The sequence below is a fragment of the Eutrigla gurnardus genome (genome assembly GCF_963514095.1).
Source record: "Eutrigla gurnardus genome assembly, chromosome: 9".
In the NCBI taxonomy this organism is placed as follows: domain Eukaryota; kingdom Metazoa; phylum Chordata; class Actinopteri; order Perciformes; family Triglidae; genus Eutrigla; species Eutrigla gurnardus.
The window spans coordinates 14,609,818-14,631,759 of NC_139923.1; the positions used below are offsets into that span (position 1 = coordinate 14,609,818).

Sequence of the window (21,942 nt, forward strand, 5' to 3'; positions counted from 1 at the left end):
TCCTCCCGGTATAAACTCCATATTAAATTCATTATACGTGAGCTCATTTTATTACAAATATATTGGGGACTTACAGAGTGTGTTCACTATGAAGTTAGTAGCCTGTAATTCATTACTATATCCCGACAGGAGTGTTAATGCAAAAATAAAGAGGCCTATCCTTCTTTAAATGTTGTATATAACTGACACGTGTATAAGGAAAGTATGGTTAAGAGCTGAAATACTACCTTGGGAGATGTGGGCTATGGGTGAAACTTTTTTTATTGCCTAAGGGAGGAACTGTAAGTGACTTCAGGCTACTGTGCTGTAAGGTATGCATGCACACATGGAAATTGTCTTCCCATCAGTGAAGTAGACTTTTTTTTTTCTGTCTGATGACTAATGATTGTACTGATTGCTCAACATCTGGAGCTGGTTTCGGGGTATTTTGAAATTTTTCTTCAGGCTATGTCCAGACTGTAAGCTATGAACTTTTTGGATATCAATAGGGGGAATTAAAAAATGAATATTGTTACTGCCACTGCCTGCAAATAACTGTGTTTTGACAGTTACATTTTGCTACACCTTATGGAAAACGGTGGATACAATTTGAAACTGGCTCTGTGCTGTTGCACGCTCCTTAATATTTTAATCTTCTTTCTGCGTGGTGGTGTTAAAGGTCCCTGTTGGCCTACCGCTGAGCCTACTTTTCTCCACAGTTACTTAAGTTCACAGCTGTACCAATGAAAATGAGGCAGTTTCCCCTTAAAGTTAATGAATTAAAGCTTTTGTAACAGTGCCACAGATGTGGGTACACCATCAGCCAAAGTGATCATGAACTGTGAGGCGCTGGGTATAAACAAGCCACACACCCGCACACCCGCAGTCTACTGGAATTGGCAAGGAGCGGAGAAATAATTGCTGGACTGCATTATAAACATTTTTGTACCAACTGAAGCCCTCTGCAAATTCAATCAGTCTACTGACTCTGGGCATGGTGACAGAGAGAGGTTAAATGATCTACTAATCAGAGCCACATGTCTCCACCACCAGTCTGTGTCTAGAAACATCACCAAAGATTTGATATCAGGACGCCACAGGCACACAGGAAAGCCCACAAGTATATGGCAGTTATAAATGAGTAACTGCACAACGGTGACAAGCCGTGCCTCAATCTTTGTGCTCTTTGGTGCAACATAGTCTACATTTTATTGTCGGTAATGGCTCTCTGTTAACAATCTTTCTATAAAACCACATTTTAATAGGTGTTTTGAATGCTTTGGTTCATAATGCACACTCATGAATGTTATTTGTTCCAGCAGCAGTGTCACCATTCATTTCACTATTGCAGAGCTGGCTAGGGATATTGGAGTGGGAATTTAATTTAAAAGTTTATGTTATTGATATTCCTTAATGCAACTTTCCTTTTTATTTTTTCCCAATAAAAGCCACGTGAAAAAACAATCCCACTATGGTGTAAAAGTGAGTTTGCAGAGAACTTACAGAGAATGTTCATCTCAGTGAACAACATGTTTGCTTTTACTTTTGTCTTTTACTTAAGAGTTGCATGGAAAAGCAAAAACAATATATCTTTTGGAATCGATATGCCACACTAGTGATTTAACCCCGACAACAACAAAAGCAGACATGCTGTTCATTGTAATGAATTAGCAGGTTTTCTGTAAATTGCTGTTGCAGTTAAATGAATGAAGGTAAAACACTATTCACAAATCAAACGCACTACAAAATACTTTGAAATGTGATTTAAAGTATATTAAATTAAGTAACATGTGCCAAAAACACTCGAAACAAACTGTGCAGTGGAGCTCTTTAAGTAGGTTTAAACTAGACTGTTGCTATAGCAGCACAGATGTGGTTCCTGCAGACGTTTATCAGTCAAGGATGTGGCAACCCCCCTTCTGTGGTACTACAGTTATTACAACAACAAAGAGCCTGCCTTTACTGCTGCCCTTCATCTTATCTCTGCCTTACATGTAAAGGCCATATAACAAATGAAGAATGCCCAAAATGAAAGTCAGAACAGAGCCGGGCTAAAGCACAGTGAACATCTGAGGGCATCTCCTCTCCATCTCCAATCTACATGTGGGCTTTAACAAGAACCAGCAGCGTGAGCTGACCTCCTAGCTCAGAGGTGGAGGAAATCGGAGTGGCCGAGGTCGCATTCAAACAGTGTTAATCTTGTTGACGGGGGTGAAGTACAGTTTCCTTTGAAGTTCAACAAAGCAAGCCATGTCTGTGTCAATCAGCAGAGGGCCACTAACACAGCAGAGGCCTGCCCTGTGGGGCCCAAAGGGCTTGTTCACCGTTACTCAACACGACTGGAGAGACTTATTAAAGGAGAAAGGGTTTTTGCTTAACAGTAAAGCTCAAGTTGAAATAAGTCAAATAATACATTTCTCATTCTCAAGTAGGACATTAATAGACTCCATTAACATTCATTTATAGGAGGTTTATGGCATTAATCTTTCACAGAATCATTACTCAGACGTAGGCGATCAGATTTTATTGTACCCTGTAAACACCTGCAAGTTGACTTGCATGCAAGGAGGTTTGTGGCTCAATGTGCTGGCTCTTGGATCTAGAAAACCATTCAGTATAGTGAGAGTATGGAACAAACTAAAAGTCACTGAACTAAAATGATCTGGGGGGGCTCACATTTGCACTGTGCTTACTTCTTCACAATAAAATCAGAAAAAACATATACATAACATTTAGCTTTACAACAGTAGATAGTAGTTCTGCGCTATAAAAGCCGACCAAGCAGAAATATTGTGTAATGAGGTGTACCGATGTAAAACCTTAAACAGTCAATCACACAACTCTGACTCCTTTGTCTTCATTTTACTGGCCTCGAGGGGCCCCATACCACTTCTTATTTCATAAGACAGACCACAAAAATGATCACTTCTATATTTACACATGGAGAGCTAAACAGAAAATGCACCAGACTCGGCCGACCACGCTGTCTATTAGCTCAGTGTCGATCAATGTATAAGCAGACTTTGAGAGAGCAAATAGATAAATTTAATTAATAACATAACCAAAAGAGACTGCATATATATTAACCCTGTAAATACCTACATTTGCTGCATGTGTGCACTTTTTGCATGAATCCCAGCTTTAATGTTCAAGCTTCAATCCAAGAGGGAATTTTAGTTAAATCCATAAAACTGAACTAAAAGTTGTTTTCTTGGGATATGACTTAGTCAGTAAAGATACAAAACATTTTTCTGACCTGAAGGTGATTTTGTAGCATAATGTTATGTAATATGGTGTAAAGTACCACATATTAGCTGGTGCTGGCAGTGTGGCCAAATGTCCAAATGATCAAGAAGATTTGTGTTTTCATCCCTCCTCCCCGCTGGGATGGCTTGGTATATCCTGGGAGTCTGAAAATGTGCGCTGCCGCTTAGCATGCTGGGATATATTGTCAAGAGATGAGAGTTGAGAGTCAGGTGGGGCAGTAGATACCATCTCCATTTTGATTTCTGGAAAGGTCTGGTCAGGGAAGATGATTCCCAGGTGCTCTTCAAACAATTCTTTAAGCTTCCTGGCTGCCATGGCGACCTCTGTGTCAGCCTGCCAAGCAAGTAGATGAAGAAGAAAAAATAGCAGGTAAAAAGAACTGAATAATACTGAAAAAAACTGCTTTTTGCAAAAAAAGTATTTCAACAGTACCTCGCTGAGTACGGCAAAATTCCAGAAGACGAGTCTGACGTCTGATACAAACTCTGTGGGACTTTGGTAGCACAGACTCTGCTTAGCCTCCAGTCGTTTTTTCACAGCAGAAAAACTCATTGGTCTCTTTATAGTCAGTCTGTTATTAGCACATACCTACAGTATTAAGAAAGGGAGAGATAATAAAACAATGAGATGTCATGGAAAGATGAAGTCAAATCATGATTAATACCTCCTATATATAAAGTATTACATGTAAGCATTGTGCACAAGAGGTTAAGGATTTTTTTTTTTACAGCATTTAGGGTTTCGTTAACGTTTATTTTAAGCCAAAAGTGCACACTGTGGTTTAGTGCCACACACGAGTATAGTGTACCGTACTTACTGTAATGTGGTTTATATTATAATCTACAATTGTTGATGTTCATCCACTCCCATTCACTATGCGATATAAATACTACAAGCTCTGTCAGCAAGACAAATCCCTGGATATTTACAATACCTGATTAAAGTGGAATAATGTCTGTATTTACTGGAAAACACTGCATATCACACATCATTAAAATTACGGTTACGGTAACTCCATGTGGCATTAATCCTGTTTTTCGCCTGTAGTCAGCCAAGCTTCCAGACTCACCGAGGGGAATATATGCCGTTGAATGTCTGAACTCAGCTCGTTGCAAAACAAGTGCAGCAACAGCCTCTCACAATTCTGCAGAGGTTGAAAAAGACAATTGACTTCATATATGACAACTGATAACCAAATACATTTTGTCAATCTCCATCTCTATCGTCTGCACCTTGAACCTGACATACCATATTGGTCAGGTTTGCCTCTCAGAAATGATTGGATGTTGATCAGCTTTGTGTCTTTCACTCATTCTTATCTGTTATTAAATCACTATAGAACAGTGGCAACATTTTGTGTTTTAAATACATTGCCTCAGATACCATTGTATGAAAAAAGTGTATGCCCAAATTCTGTAAATCTGAGATATTTTTCATTTCATTTCATTGATTGCAAGGCAAACAGTTACTGTTTTGTTTCAGTGATACTCCACCCAGAATCACTATAAACATTAGGTATCCCCCACTTTGACTTGAAATATGGCTGTAATGAGATTGTAGTTTTTTCCTTCAAGGAGCATGCTAGCTGTGGCTAACTTTATTTCAGTGGTTTACAATGGTTTCCTACTGTGTTTACAAGGTGTCAGAGAAATCAGAGAAACTTGTAAAACCACTTATTTGCTGCCCATCCATATGCTACACATGGAGCACTCACCTCCTGCTCCTAGCCAGGGGAACTGAAGGTCATGGTGTTCAAATTCATAACAATAAACAAGGAAGGTGCAAGTTTGTGAGGCTAGCCAATGAGTGAGCTAGGATTCGGAGGGATTCTGCCCAGTGAAGGAACAGGAGGAGGGTCGTTATGGTGTAAACTACCATATGCAAAGCAAGGATTGAGAACAAATTTGAGGTTTAGCCATGAAATATGACTGTTTGCCACGGATGAAACTACAAACTTCCAAATGAGGTAAGATGAAAAATAAATATAATAACTATGATTCTATAATCTATAATCTTTACTGTAAACAAATTACTGTCATCATTAAAAAAAAAAAATAGTACTGACTCGTTTGTCCACAGGGGGAAATCCTCCTTCAGAATCAGGCTCCTTTTTTACTGTTTTGGCTTCAGGTTTGCTTTCACAGTCATACTCCATCTCAGGCACTAACAGGTCCCGGCAGAGAGAGCAAAACCATGCGCCACTAAAAAGAGAAAGTCCAGATACTCAATACAACAGTCAGCAAACAGGAACATACGTTAATAAATGCACAATGCTGCTATCAGAAGAAAACATTAAGCCAAAACGTGAAAACAACTTGTCAAAAACTGCTGCATTGTTAATAGCTGAAGAGGTTTCATTCTACTAAGGACCACAATTCCTATTTTCATCAGAGACCATATTTGAATTAATTTCCCGCCTGAGCTTGCCTTGGAGATTTGAGGAGAGTTGGAACATGGCACGAAAGGTGAAAAACCTTGAGACACTTATCGCAGCACAGCAGTTCTCCCCCAGTCCGACACGCAGCACACACGCCTTCATGAGAGCCTTCCAGCGGAGCTTGGTGCTGGTCTAACTGCTGTCCTCCTCCCAGGGGACGCGTGTGGTTTGGAGCATTCGTGTTACTCTGGTCCCGTGGGCTGCTTGGAGGCTGTGAAGGGTCGTGGGGTTTGTCGTCTGTGCTTTGAAGAGGAGTCAGAACTTTGTTTCCCTCACCTTGGGCACTGATTTGGGGTTGGTCACCTGTGCTATCAGGGAGGCTGGCTCTTTGGTTGGTTTGTACCTGAAATTCACAAAAAAAACAAAAAAAACCCTGAATTATTCTCACCAGTATGTAATAAATTGACTCATTGGTGTAAAATGATTGCCATAGTTGAGTCTGCACTGACTGCACTTCTGTCCAAGAAGGGATTATTCCTGACATTTCAGATGCAATCCCTTTTTTTTTTTACCTCCCAATAATGAGGTTTAGAAAATCCGACTAACCTTTTGGCTTGTGTACAACCTTCCTCACTGCTTATGTTTATTGCCCCATCTGACAGATAATCTCTGTCTTTCCAGATCTCATCAATAACTGTGGTGGATATAGTGTTATTAAACCAATTTCTAGATATTGAACAATGATGGCCAAGTTGTAATAAACCATTATTTTCTTTAAACGTCATAGTCTATGTTAACCCAGTGCAGGAGCTTATGAGCTTTGGATAAAAGCGACAGATTTCTAATGAAATTATTGGACTGATATAATAATCGACTTTCTCCTTACGTAGGTACTGTCATCATCTGGCTCATCTTTGATGACAATGATGGGCCTGGGTGACAATCTTCGTCTCTTTTTGACAGCTGAACCCACTCCTCCACTAGCCTGGTGTGTTTCTGGAGGTTTCCAGGTAACAGTCCTTGGGAGCAAAGCAAGAACCAATAAGGATGCAGTGAAATCCACAAAAGAGACTAGTGGAACAAAAGGAAGGTAGGGCTGTGTCCCTACCCCGGTTCCTCCTCCTGGGATACAGCAGCGTACTCTAGTGAATTCTGCTGCCCTTGTACTTGAGAGAAATAAAAAGCTGTTTAATTTGATCTAGAATACAGCGATGCATACAGTCTACCAAAATACAAATGACACTGATGGCACAGACATACCGTTTCTTTGCATACTGTGGAGCAAAGAAGGTGGTAGGCTCTGGGGATAGTTTGGTTTCAGCATATACATCTGACCACCTGATTCGTTCCTCCTATTCAGATATGAAGGCTCAATCTAAACACAGCATTGCATGCCGTTAACTACATGGTAAATACAATGCATATCAATATGGTTTACATGAATGGATGGAGTCACTTGCCGTCTGTTGTAATTGAGGCGAACTGATGCCACCATTGATGGGCAGTGGTGCTATATGGGTGTACACAGGTGAAGTGGAAAATACGTCCATAGGTTTGGGTTGGTAGTTGGTGCTGCTTCCCATCCCCCTCAAAGGCTACAAGACGGAGAAACAGAAGGATTCATTTCCATGTTGTGTTTCTGTCAGCGTTTGTAAGCAAACCCAATTCACAACTTTACCATAGAGATAAACATGGTTACAGCTGGGTACAAAAAAATGGTTTTGGTCCATGTAGCTAATTTCTCCATTCATGACAATTACGGAGCGTGAATTTTTATGTCACTTGTTGGAATTATAATAAGGCTTAACGTTTTGGGCGTGGCCGCTTTGAGTGAAAGGTGGGTGCCTTACCAGCTGGCTGGCTGCTGGCCGGCTGGCTGCTAGCTGGCTGCTCTGCTGCGTCAACCAGCTCCACCTCAGCTACACCAATGATCAACCTCTTTAGCTGACAGAAATGCTGCATTTCAGATAACTTTTTTTCCATTTTAACCTCCCACCTCCAGGCGTTCCAGGTGCACAATTCCAAACGTAAACGACAAACTGGTTTTATGATATGTGCTACCCACTACACCACCGTGCAGCCCCTATAGTATGTATCATTTTAATTAAATTCTGGCAAATATACTAAACGTTTAGTTGATGGTTTACCATTTAAAAAGTGCCATTTAGTTTATTTCAAAACAGTATGAAAATGAACTTGCCCCATCATGTCAGCTTTCCTATTCATCGAAATTACATTAAAGCTTAAAGAGGGATTTTTTCCAAATTAATCTGCACTTACAGTTGCACTACCAAAAAGACAAAAGCTGACATTCTGTATGCTTAAAATTCTTTACTTTACAATTATCCTTAAATCTATATTAGTATGCAGAAGCTGTCTGTTCTGTAAAATACTCAGCAGTATCATTAAGTATGAATGTTTTATAGTAAAGCATGCAAATCACTGACTGCTTTACTAAGGAGACCATTTTAGAAAACAGCTTATTCACATCAGTATGACACAATTTATGTGTGCACTTCACGTGCCAGTATTGTCCTGTGACTGAGCCTTTACTTCAGAGCTGGAACCAAAACACCCTCTGAACTAGACTAAACAACTTGGATGACGAGATATTATCAACCCCTGCTTATGGAACCTTGGGTCGGCTCTCTTTGACATGTTGGATGCTGTTGCACCGCAGATTTAGCTGTGTTTTATTTTATAATTTCGAGTCATAAGCATCCAAGACTAAAATCCAATGAGACAAGTATAGACATAAATTGCCCAGGATGTGAAGGCTGTCAGCTCTATTTAGGACAATGCCATCCGCTGTCTGTGCTTGTTAAAAGGGCTTGTCTGTCAAACGGACACATGCACACTTACACACAGAAACGTGCACTAACCTGGGGCGTAAACCCAGGGCTTGGTAAGCTGGTGGATTGGCCGACGTGGTTGGGAGGAGGCGCCATAAACCGGCGGACTGGTTGAGGAAGCGGGATATGGGAGGGTGAGCCTCCTCCTTGCAGGGGCCCCGGGACAGTTCTCTGTAGTCGGACACTCTGGTACCATGTCCAAGGTGGAGGAGGTGGTTGTGGCTGCCAGTTGGCCTGTGGATTTAGCTTTTCCACCTGCATCTGGAGCTGAGCCAGAGTATTATGGGGTGCTCCCAGGACACCATTGTGGGGTGAGCCTGAGGGGCCATGCCCAGGGTGGGAGAGCTGTTGAGGGATACCCTGAAAGCCACCTAGCTGATGGACTGGTACACTCTCCACCACTAAAGAGCCTGAAGGGAACACAGAGACAGGATGAGCATAGCAAGTTGAAACTAGAGTGCGACCTATTGAAACGGGGATTAATACACCAATACACAAGACGTGTGTCTACTGTTTAAAGTTGAAATGGGGATAGTTTCTAGGTGAAAGTATGCCTGAGCAGAAGACGTTTGAAAAACTCCAATGATTTCTGTTTTTTGCTCTCTTTTTTTTTCGGCCCGTCCCATTCACTTCAATGCAAAATTTTGCGCAGTTTTTCGAAAAATTCGTATTCTGTTGATAAAAGTAATAGCACACCGATCCCGATCGAACCGCACGTTTTGATATATAATTTAGTAGCGAATGGAAATTTGTCCGGAAGATGAAAGAAGAAAAAAATAATGAGTAGAAAAAAAATCCACAGCATAACAATAGTTGCCCCGAGCACTGGTCCCTGCAGCTATTTCATAGCTGTAGGGGCCAGTGCTCGGTGCGCTTGCCCGTGGCCCTTATGAAAAATGCACAAAACTGTGCAAAAAACTGAACTGTGGAAAAGAGAACATTTGGGCAGTAATGTGGTGGAGAGGTTGGGAGACGTTGGCGATTATTAAGGGGGAGAATGTAGGGATCTAACTGATGTATATGTTGAAAACATTTGAGATTAGATTGAGATATTTAGAGTTATAATGACATATTGAAAATGTTGCTCAACAGTCTCCAGAACCCATTGTCATATGACCAAATGCTTTGTTTTGACATTCCAAGACCCAAAGATATTTAATTTACAATGATAGAAAACTAACAATACAAATCCTCTCAATGAAGAGGCAGGACCCAGTGAATATTGTGATTCCTTCTTGATAAACAAAAATTAGTTTGACATGAACAATTATTAATAACGACCTGTTGACTCTTCAAAAATATTTCAGTACAATTATCAGGTTCAGACGAACTCCTCAACATGTTTGATCCTGTTAAGCTCTGAACCCTTTAAACCTTTATGCGCCTTCTCCCCAATTCAGCATTTTTCAGCCAAATGACGAGGGGGAGAACCAACAAATCGCTGGTGAGCTGGTGTGATTTGCATGAGGAGATGAGGAGAAAAGTCCCATACTCTGTATGCAAGCAACAATAAAAGGGGATTTTTGGAGGGCAATGAAATATAAACGGGACTGCTTTGTGGTGGAAAAACATATTTTGCTGCGGCGTCTAGGCACAGAGCATGTGTAATATTCACATTTCAATTTTGATGTTATCCAGAGTGTGTAACTATTGGATCATTGCATTTTTAAAGTGAAACAGGAGACTCTCAAGGGACAAATAAACATGGCAAAAGGCAAGTGACTGATGGAACTAGCAACTAGCTGTACATTCTTTCTGCAAGGTTTGCCATATTAACATTGTCTGCCCTCATCTTTTTTTAATCCATCAAGAGTCGCCTTAACTTGAAACATTTGTGGAAATAATAAGCATGGCTATTAACTTGTGGCATGAGGCTGCGTGGCAGTTACCAATTTTATTAAAATTAGTCCATAATAGGTTTAAATACAGCGAAAAAAAAACCCACACAAAAACATAAATGATAAATCCATTGTAAGAGTTCTTGAGTAGCTTCTATAACATGGACATTTGTTTACGTCTTACCCAGATCAACATTTGAGGCCCAGTAAGAGGATCGACTGTGGAAGCGTACTGTGGTCTGTGGTATAAACGAGGTGCTACATTTTGCCCGCAGGAGATTTCCAATCTGAAACAGAATCTGCAACAGAAGGGATGTGATTAATAATTTTTAGAGGAGGTCACTAATGTGTTACAAAAGGCATATGTTCCCACTTCATCACGTCACAAGATAGAGGAGCCTCCTTACTGGCTTTCAGAGCTAAGCTCGGTTGTTATGATAGTAAAAGAAGTCTGTGATGAGATAATGGATAAATGATCGGACGAGTCTTACCAAACGTTTACAGTGCAAGAGGGCCGTGCCTCCATTCCTGGCTGTGGCCCATTTTGTGAAGTTGATGACATGATCCAGGTGTCTGGATAGATAGCCAATGTCCTCCTGTTGTTTTCGCAGGACACTCTCATGGTCCTTTGTTACAGCCTGGAAATCATGAATAAATGAACATGCGCAGTGTTCAAACAGCTTGAGGGTATGCGCTATGGGCCTCGGGGGTAAACAGTCAACTGAGTTTGCATGCATGTTCTTCTGGAAACAACACCACAGAAATCTACAGGCCTACAGCACAGCATGCCACTGATAAACAACATTTATTTTAATATTTGGTATATATTCAAAAGCCTTTGTCCTACCTCAAGTTGATTAACTAGCATCTTGCCCTTTTTGTTTATCTCGAGGATCAAACTGCAGATGGATTTCTTGATTTCATTGTGAACAGACGTACGGTTCTGATCAACCTGAAGAAGTCTGAAAAGCAGACATTACAGCTATCAATTAGTATTCAAATGTGAGAAATTATTAAGTAAAATCAAACAGCAGCTGATTCAAAACACCTTTTGGCGACATCTCATTATTACATATTATGTATGCTTTGAGGGTAACTTTAGGATTTTTCACGTTTTTGTGTCTAACTATCTAATAGGGACAAGAATTTCTGAAATTGGTCCAGTATTGAAAGAGAGAGCGCCACTTATAGGCTGCAATGTAATCATGAAAAAGTTGTATTTTTCTGCAGGTTCCCTTTCATGTTGCCTGACAGCTTTGATAACAATCTGACCCTGTCAGTGGCAAAAACAAGCACTTTGAGTGGACGTTACATTACATTGATGCTGCAAATTGCCCACGTAGCTTGTTTCACAGCTGCAGTTACACCACTTGACCACAATACTGGACCGATTCAAAAAAAGGTTGTTCCCATTAGTAACTTAGAAACATAAACATATATAGGGGAAATAGGGTCCACGTTGGAAAATACTGACGTTGCACTTTAAACTGTTGTTCCTGTCTATGAGATTCAGAGGTCATGTCAAACAGTTCTATAAACCTAGAATGCGTAACATTTGTCTATATTTTGCATATTTGACACATGGAATCTTGTGGTATGTGGAAATACATACCCATTGTTTATAGAGTTTGAAACCTCTTCAATCAGTTGCTTTTTCTCCTGCAGCTGATGGGTCATTGTCTCCATGTGATGTTTGTGGTTCTTATAAGCATCTTCAAGGAACTGGTAGCTACTCCAAAAAGAACACTGAGTCAGCAGATGCAATATATAAAACAAATGTTCTCTCAGCTGGCTGGACGCGGATGATGGGATGTGCAGCGGAACTCCTAAAACTAACAGGGGCTTAATGAAAATCCAGCAGAGTGCACAATAAAAAAACGTGTTTATGTTGTGATGTAAAAAAAAAAAAAAAATGTATACACAGGTTTATAACCTGTTATATGATTATCCAATATTATTATATTGTAAATAGTGAGCGTACTTGTGGTCTTTGTGCTTTACTAGTTGGCAGTCACGGCAGGTAAGCAGGTCACAGGTCTCACAGAACAACTTCAGCGGCTCTTGTTTGTGGGTGTCACAAAACATCGGCCTCAGAGCCGACACATCGTGGACCTCTGGAGAAAAACAGATGGTTCCTCATTCCGTTTGTCATTTTGGGTGATCGGCAAATACTGTAACTTCTGGTCTCCACTTGATAATAAGGCTTTTGGCTTCCGCTTCTTTAATAACTACACTTCTCATTGTTTTTTGTGTGGTCCTTTATCACTAAAATCTGATCTTTGCTAAACCCAGAGCAAAGTCTGACATCTGCAGCACTAATCACATAATACCATTTCCTTTGTCAAGGAAGCACTACATTTTTTTTTACAGAAGAAGAACAATTTGATAAGGCCACTGGTTAGAATACCTTGTGATACTTCTGCTTTCTGTCTGATGGTGTGGCCTTTGGTGAATTTGACTCTTTGGTGGGCCTCCACACAGGTGGCACAGAGGTACTCAACACAGTCCACACAAAACCCAGCAACTTCAGTGTTGTCGTCACAGGTCATACAGAGCTACAGGTAGAGGAGACAAGCATCAGAGGCACATACATGTTATAAGATTTCCAAGAAGTGCTGGGTCCTGTTTCTAAAATAATGTGCAAAAAATATGTCACAGTGGACAAAAGACATGTAGAAGTATTGCTACACCTCGATTTCAAAGCCTCAGGGCACATAACCTTGCTCATCCAGCAGGAGGATACTATTCCCATGGCCATACAAACTAGCTACAAGGCTGCCCCCACATGGTAATGCATTTTGCCACTAACCTGGACTGTCCTCTCCACTGTGCTGCTGGGAGCCTCAACTGAGTCCTTCACAAAGACATTATCCATCACATCTGCCTCCATACACTCCTGTCTGCACACCAGACAGCGGATCACGTTCACTGGAATGAAACAGAGTCACACATTAGTCGAAATCGGTAATGTGTGTAGTGTATGTGCTTTCTTGATTAAAAATAAATAAATAGCTGACACGTGACAGAAATGATATTCAGTCAAAAGGCAGTCTATGTGTGTCGAAATGTATGCACCTAAAGACACCAGCCCTATGGAGCCACCATGAATTGCATGCAGGGAAGGTGAGGACCCTTCAGTCGATCTGCGGCCATTGTTTGTAAACAAAGTGACTCACGTGGTTTGGACGCGCTGTCAACCTGGGAGTTTGGCGGCTCTGCCACGGCCAAATTCCTCGAGGGCGAAGGCAAACATTTCTTGCAAAACGAGTGGAGACACGGCAGAAGTTTGGGCTCTCGACTGTGAAAGTTAAGGTGGCAAACGGGGCAAGTATCCAAGTAATTCTGTCCGGTTGCGCCGGACTTTTCCTCTCGCACCTGCTTGCTCTCCGCTTCGTTCTCAACGACGGTGGCGGCGGCAGCAGCAGCAGCAGCAGCATCCTCCATCTCCCGTCTTTCTCGGCGTCCATCCATTTGCTGCACTTTGAGCCTTCAAGGCGAGGTGTATCCGCGTGAAGCCTGTGAGATGTACCTGTGAGTCATTTTCCTCCCACACTTCGCAAAAAGAGCATCGTCTCTCACACCTGCAGCTCCTTCCTCACTCTCAGCCAGTGTTATCCCTTTCACAGCGCCGATTCTAGATGAACAATTCGGCTAACATGTTAGCTTTCATTACAACGACAACATATCCACCGGAGTACAAACCTGTGGAAGGTTGCGAAGGATGAAATAGGCTACAATACCTCCGCGGGATCTGGGCTGTCGCGTGAGATGACTCGCTGGTCAATTTGCTCGCGAGCTCGTTGCGGCACGAGAGGGGTGTGGTCAAACAGCGCGTTTGTTACGCTGAAATGTAGTGCGTTATAAACCAGTTAATTTGTGTTTTGGTTGTTTTGTTTTTTTAATATGTATATCATTGGTTTATTTAATTTGACAGGTTGTAGTCCACTGGGTTACACTTCTGGTTACATTACCTTTTACACTTCATCCCTCTGACCCTTGAACTGAACAGTTCAGTGGGACTACCTAAACGTGTAGATTAAGAATAGATCATTGTGTCATTATTTCAACCATTATAGCAACCTATAAGCCTGAAATAGCTCAAATTTAAAGTATTAAACATGTTTTGACATTGCAATGTCATAGCACAATTTACCACACAACACTATGATTGATTGGATATTGTTTTTGTTTTTATGTGTAATGCAATAAAGCTGCACTATTCATCCATTGTGATCACTCAGTTGGTTACTAAAAACAAAACATGACATTCTTTTGTTACCACTTTAAATGATGTATATGAAAACACAACAGTAACAGAACTATAATATTTAGGCTACATATGATTTTAAGAGGGGGTAAACATTTCAGATTACTGATGGAATGAACTCTTTGACTTCATCATTTTCACTCACTGAAAACAATTTGTAAGACCTGTTGAATCAGTACAATGTTTGGGTTTGACTAGCAAATGCTCTCAGTAAGAATTAACTTAAGTCAAACATCAGGGTTCAAGGTTCATAGTCTTCCATTAATAAATGACCCGGTAGGCAGGCAAGAGAGCACTTCAGTATCCACTTTTTCACACACATGAATCTGACAGCCGAAAGCCACAGGATCCCCCTCAGTGATGGGAACCATATTCCACTGCTGGGATTGGGCACCTATGGGGACCCACGAACGGTGAGAAATAGATCTTAAGTGAAGGAGGACTCTATATCAGTGTCAGTGTTTACTACTTGCAGTGACAGGATACAAATCAACAACAAACACACGTGGACATTTATTGGTTCTAATGCATGTTTGTCTAATAATCTACACCGGGTCAAATAATATTTTCTGTGGATTTATGATAGACACCCAGAGGCACGGCACTTGAGTGTGTCAAGCTGGCCATAGATGTGGGTTACAGGCATTTTGATGGGGCATTGGTGTATTTCAATGAGCATGAAGTGGGTCAAGCCATTCGAGAGAAGATTGCTGATGGAACCGTTCGAAGAGAGGACATCTTTTACTGTGGAAAGGTAATGCGTTCTGTCATATGTCAGGTATTTCATTCATCTTGATACAGTTCGAATGCTTTCTAATTAGCTCTGTGTATTCTTCCTCAGCTCTGGAATACCTTTCATCCACCAGAGTTGGTGAGGCCTGCCTTGGAGCAGACACTGAAAACCTTAAAGTTGGACTATGTGGATCTCTACATTGTTGAGCTTCCTATGGCCTTCAAGGTATATGTACACTAATAGATTGCAGTTTACTGTCTGAACATTGCCCTTAGATATGTCACACTGATAGTGTTTGGTTTGGATAACGCTTTTATTGATTAACCCTGTCAAACAGGATAGTTGAAGTGAAGTAAGAAGGTACTTTAGTTTGTAAAAAATGATGTGCAGATTGAAAACAAGTTGTAGAATAGAATTAGAAAGTATGGCAAAACAAACATTCAATCTAATTTTTCTTTTTTAAATTTGATACCAAGACAATTTTATTAGATATTTATATTTTGGCATATTTTTGCAAGATAGTCGCATAACACATCTGTGAAATGTGGCTCATGTTTAGTTTAAGGTTTCAGAAAATATTAGACAAGGGGTGTGTTTGGTTAAGATCTGGCAACTGGAACCATTTGGCTGTGTTTACTGTTTGCACAAGTGGACAGAAGTCACAGGGCATCTTGGTCATAGTTGGATAACTGTACAAAATAGTGAAGTTGAAGCTAACTGCACCTTCACACCGTCACTATGTGTGGTGTTTTAGCATGCAACCAGAATTGAAGTGTTAATGCAAATTATTGAATTGTGCTTGAATTTTAGCCTGGAAACGAGTTCTATCCAAAAGATCAGGATGGAAAATACATCTACCACCATACCGACCTTTGTGCGACATGGGAAGTGAGTACGGTCCTGCTATTTCATGACTTACTCCTCCTTCTTGTTTCCTGATATATTGTTTTTTCAGTTAATAGTTATTCATTTTTTGTTTCCCTTTTGCTTGTTTTTAGATCATATGACGCTTGTTACATGTGGATATGTATTTATGTGATAGAGGGGATGGAAAAAATATGATATTATTATTTAAATATGAAATACATATAAATCAGTATTACAGCCTGGAAAAAAATAAGAATTTAAACTGACTGTTTGGACACGGTTTTAACAGACAAAGTCTTCACAGTAGTAAAATAATTACCCATGGCTCTTGTATTGTTTTGCTTGAGGTTGTGTCAAGTGAATTTAATGTAATTTAATTCAGGTGTGCCTCCTTCTCCAACTTGACGGATCTGCAGTTTTTTCGGAGCATTTTTGTGAATGTCTCGTGCACCAACATTAAAATGACGAATCAAGAGAAACCACATGTGATATTCCATCATATTGAAAGTTGAGGCCAGAACATTCTCTACTGCAGCATCAGAAACTATCATGTCATAAACAGCCACGCTCTGTTTTTTTCCCCCCCTCTTCACTGTGCACTTTTCTCAGTCTCAAAATCTGTAAAGATAATCACTATCAGTCTTTGAGAGGATGTAAATCTTTTCTTCTCCACAGGCTTTAGAGGCTTGCAAAGACGCAGGCCTGGTTAAGTCTCTGGGAGTCTCCAACTTCAATCGCAGACAGCTGGAGTTGCTGCTGAACAAACCCGGCCTCAAACACAAACCTGTATCCAACCAGGTGACTCTAACTTGTCTCTTTAGGCCCCCACTGAAATCTAAAATAGCATAGTAGTGTAGTAGTTTATTGTGCAGTAGTATATCATGCAGTAGTATTATAATAATGATAACGATAATAATAGGCAATCAACAAGAAGTCAGTGCTTAACTTTTCATTTTTTATTTAAGTTATCTTGTTTAAATGCTAACATTTCAGTAGGTGGCGCTGTATCTATGTATGGTTGCTTTGCTTATATAGTTTGCTTAATACTCAAAATACTTACACGGTCGCAAAATAGGCAAAACTATCTTAAAAGACAACTTTCATTTCACTTTGGTATTAAAAGGATTGGATCTTTCCTCTCGTTTCCTATCCAATTTGATTCCAGTAAGAGTTCCAATGTCAGACCACATTGAGCCAGTTTTCTTCTTAATATTTGTGTTCTTACTTGTCTGAAGGTTGAATGCCATCCATATTTCACACAACCGAAGCTTTTGGAGTACTGTTCTCAGAATGACATTGTGATTGTTGGCTATTGCCCAATTGGCTCCTCCAGAGATGCATCCTGGTATGTAGATTTTAAGAGATTTTCTTTTTTCTCTGACAGCTATAATTTATAATGTGTTGTTCCCACTTGTATTGTATTCATGGAAAGGGTGAAACAAAACACTAGCATTTTTAGACATCACATGACACTAAAAACTAAAATCTCAATCTCAACAAATAAATATATCTGTGCAACTGTCAGCCTTGTATTTGACAAAGCAGGACTGCTCAAGATAAAAACTCACTCTGGTTTAGGGTGAATGTGAAATGTCCTCCCCTGCTGGAGGACAAGCTGCTTGTATCCATTGGAGAAAAATACAACAAGAGTACTGCCCAGGTGGCTCTGCGCTTCAACGTCCAGAGAGGAGTCGTCGTGATCCCCAAGAGCTTTAGCCCCGAGAGGATCAAACACAACTTTCAGGTGGGTTTACCAAAGTGCTAAAACCATACAATGTGTACACTGTATGTAGTGTGTAAGGAAGTTTTGGTTATGATGCCAAAATTTCTATTCTGTTACGTTTTGATGAATCTTTTTCAATTATTTAAATAAAGACAAATCATGTATTGTTCCAGATATTTGATTTTTCACTCACTGATGAAGAAATGAAAGCCATTGAGGCACTGAACAAAAACATTCGCTTTGTGGAGCTGCTGATGTAAGTATAAGCTTTGATAAGAGATTATATAAAATCAAAAGTGGGTTGAACCTAATCATACAGTACATTGTAGTTTGTTCTAAAAGAAGTCATCATCATCATGCTTTTTTGTTTTGATACAGGTGGAGTGACCATCCAGAGTACCCATTTCATGATGAATTTTAATTGACTTTTTATTTATTACACCAATACGGTCAACACTGGTACATTTCCACAGTGAACACTAGAGGGCTCTAGCTCACAGTGAAAGAAAAGCAAATGAATGATGTTAAGGAAAGCATACAGCTCAGATGTATGAAGGCAAAGTTGTTGCTTATGAGTTAATGTGAGAGTCACATAAGGCTCATTTATTATTTTAAGAGACTTCATGGTTCATTGTAACTGAATTGAAATTAACTGATGCCGCTGCTGCTGTGAATAAAGTTTGGTCTGAAAATATGACACTGTGAATCGAATGTGGCAAAATGCATCATGTACATTAGTTGATGTGGATAGTTTCTTCTCTGGTATCCATCCAGGTTTGTTTTGACAACACTTCTCAGATACGGTGGGTGATTAAGTTTTCAGATGAGGGTAACTTAAAAACAATCAAAGTTGACTAAAGTCCTGTGCCTTGTTCAAGGTAAGAAAGAAAAGCATACACCATAGATCTTCAACAGGTGGTCCGTGACCCCTAGGGGGTGCACAGAGTTTCTGCAAGGGGTCCCCGAAATGATTTCAACTGAAACTTTTTTCTTCCAAAAATTTGAATGTCAAAAAAAAAAAAAAGATTAACACGTATACAATATATATGCAAATATAAATCTTCCAATTTATTAAATGTTATATTGTGAAATTGTGATGTAGAAATGGCAACATAAAAAAATATGTTATGTTCTATATATTATTATTTTAATATTAGCATTGTATCATTACAAAGTACTTTTATACATGGCACTATGGCACTACATTATTATTTGCCTGGTTTAATAAGCAACACAATTTTATACGATATGGTAGGATTGCAAAGGGGTGGAAAATTCCCGGTAAATTTCCGGAAAGTTTCCGGTAAATTTCCACGGGAACTTAAGCTTGGGACTTTTGGAAATATTCCATATTTGGAAACTTTCCATGCAGGGAATAATGGGAATTATGGGAATTAATGGGAATTTAGGGGAACTAACTGGGAATATATTATATCCAAGCATAAATATGAACAGAAGTCATAAGAAAACATCCATACAAAATGTTTTTTACAGATATTTCAACAGATTTATTTGAAAGTAGAACAGAACATGTTTTAATTAGTTGTTGGTGAAGTCAAAAACAGGAATGTTAGGTTCAATACTCCCAACCCCACTCATTAAAAAATGGACCTTAGACTTTCTGGTACTCTAATCGTTCAGTGGCTTGCGAGAGTGTATCTCTCTTTGTCTTTGTGTGAGCCGTTATCTAGTTGGGTTTTCTGTTTGTTCTGTTCCTCCGTGCCTCATTTATGGTTAGTCTGTTTCCTTTTTTATTTTAGGTTCCTACCTCATGTGTCATGCTTTGTTCAACTTGTTTTTACTACACCCAATTCAGTAGTGAATTAGTTCCTAGCAAATTGAATCTACTTGTTATGTTTCAGAAAAGAGAACAAGCCAAATAGTCCTGCATGTTTAAAGTGAACATATCAAGCTCATTTTCAGGTTCATAATGAGCCTGCATGTGACTTAGGAAGGGGAGCCAAATCTCAAATCTGCTGGTTGAATGATATCCCTCCAGGACCTACTCGTAATACTTAGTGATCTTCGTAGGGACTCTTACTTGTTAAGAGTAAAATGTTACTGATAGTAACAATACCCCAAAAAATGCAAAAAGAAGAATTTATGGCGAAAAGAAAAAGAAAATGAAACAAAATTAAGTGAAGAGGAGAAGCCAGCCGCATCAGCTTTGACCTCCTTCAACCTCCACTTCAACTCGTCAAGCTATTGTAAACGCCCTGTTTTTATGCTACACGCAGTGGCGTGATTTTAGTTGAACCGGATCCCGGTGAGGGGCCGGTCCTGGAGGGTGTAGAACTATTTGTAAAGTGATTCCCTAATTGTATTTCCTATGCTGATCACATACAATCCTTATGATCAAATTTGGCTCCTTCTAACACATTGCATATAGTTCTCACACAGAATAATAGGTCAAAACAAATGAAACATTAGCTGTAAACATTTCTCTGTACAAATCATTTTGAACTAAATATTTTTGGTAGTGTTGACTTTGATCCAACACACATGAATGCAAACCTATCAAGTTAGCCCAAACAAGTTTGGCCCTTTGTGATGCGGGCAGATTAATATATTTTACTTCCAGGTCCATCACAATGACAATGGTAAGTTTGGCGTTTTAGAAACTTCACTGACTGTCATCGTAGAAAGATGGGAAGTTCGCCAGCATGCTTATAATTCCTTAATGATTATTACGGATGGTTTTCAACTAAATGTTGAACGGACATCTCATCTTTTTCTTAGTTGGATCTAAATTCGAACATGGTTCTTGGTTAGTTCGTGTGGATTCCCTCTGACCCTTGGTTTCCACAGACCAAGGCGTTAATTAATGACTCTAAGAGGGGAGGAAGGGTCTTCACCCTGACTTGGGACAAAGAAGGGACATCATAAAACACACTTATATAAACACTTTTATGGCCTGGGAAAGAATAGGGAGGTAGAGATAACGTTCTATCTTTTCACTCCAAGGTTCTGGTCTAAAAGAAGAGTTAATCCAAAACCCAGTTTCTTCCTGTGGGGGTTTAAATGACAAGTCTTCTCCCAAGAGGAGGGGAGAGCACAACTCTTATTCATGAGTCTGATTATTTTCATTGTTGGTCCATTAATAAAATTTTTCCTGATAAGTGAGGAATTAGAGGTATTGATATATTCCTACAGAGGTGAGCAGGGAAGGTCATGGACGACTATTTGAAACACCCCCCTCCAGCAAGAGGCTAAGGGCTGTCAATTAAAAATAGCAGACTGATATAGCTTTGCAAAATTAGATGACTGTCAAAAAGGAAAATGTTGGAAAATGAGAAGTTTGAATTTTCTTGGACAAACAGCAGTAGCAGATGGAATATGCACATTATACCATGGGAAAGTTTCATTACATATATTCCAGGATTCATATGAAGTGTTTGCCAATGTTATAATCTGTCAGTAACATTATTGAATCATTATAATTATTCAATTGAAACAAGTAAATCACAATCAAATCTCAACTGAGTTAAATTTGGTCATTCTTGTGCCTAACCTAAATGGTTACATCACAATTTTCCTTTAAAATACAGGAGAAAAAAAAGCAAAAAAAACGTTTAATATTGTAATTACCCCTTACTTGACAAGTCCCCTCTTTAAAATGTTTGAGTAACTGTTCATACAGTTGTAAAGTGTATTAATCTGGTCCAGCATCCATCGGTGCCTCCAAAAGCTCAAATCATATCTTCATTCATCATTAACAAGTGTGTGAGTGAGCCCCCACAATGTCTGCGTTGCTGTTGACACAAATTGTAATTCTCATGCCAGGAGATCTTACACAAGAAGCTTTCACACATTTCATTTAACAAGCCTATTTGAGTTTGATCTGAAGAGACAGGATGAACCAGTTAGAGTACAATCTGAGCGGTGACCTGTGGCTGTGCAGTCATAGAACAGCAGGACGCTTCAGAGAGAATCAGAGAAGAAATACGGTTCATTAATGAGCCCCCTTGTCATAATCTGCCCTGCTCTGTTTTTCCTTTTTGTTATGCTCATTCATTCATGGCAAGTGTTTCCTGTTTTA

General features: G+C 39.8%; 2 protein-coding genes across 2 annotated transcripts; one reads left to right on the forward strand and one right to left on the reverse strand.

The window, feature by feature from the left end:
• Window positions 1-2,922: 2,922 nt before the first annotated feature.
• Window positions 2,923-14,615, reverse strand: LOC311018480 (transcription intermediary factor 1-alpha-like). The gene is made up of 18 exons (XM_084017478.1): window positions 13,490-14,615; window positions 13,123-13,241; window positions 12,721-12,868; window positions 12,295-12,427; window positions 11,926-12,042; window positions 11,161-11,275; window positions 10,805-10,951; window positions 10,498-10,612; window positions 8,506-8,885; window positions 7,084-7,218; window positions 6,884-6,998; window positions 6,732-6,789; window positions 6,510-6,642; window positions 5,674-6,026; window positions 5,312-5,447; window positions 4,316-4,390; window positions 3,679-3,834; window positions 2,923-3,579 (listed from the first exon to the last, which is right to left on the reverse strand). Exons 1-18 carry the CDS (start codon window positions 13,782-13,784, stop codon window positions 3,346-3,348), a joined length of 2,964 nt encoding a protein of 987 aa, XP_083873604.1. The 5' UTR covers window positions 13,785-14,615; the 3' UTR covers window positions 2,923-3,345.
• Window positions 14,616-14,767: 152 nt separating this feature from the next.
• LOC311018479 (aldo-keto reductase family 1 member D1-like) lies at window positions 14,768-18,787 on the forward strand. Its single transcript, XM_084017477.1, has 9 exons — window positions 14,768-14,993; window positions 15,167-15,334; window positions 15,422-15,538; window positions 16,124-16,201; window positions 16,856-16,978; window positions 17,416-17,525; window positions 17,759-17,924; window positions 18,077-18,159; window positions 18,282-18,787. Exons 1-9 carry the CDS (start codon window positions 14,901-14,903, stop codon window positions 18,322-18,324), a joined length of 981 nt encoding a protein of 326 aa, XP_083873603.1. The 5' UTR covers window positions 14,768-14,900; the 3' UTR covers window positions 18,325-18,787.
• The last annotated feature ends 3,155 nt before the right edge of the window (window positions 18,788-21,942 follow it).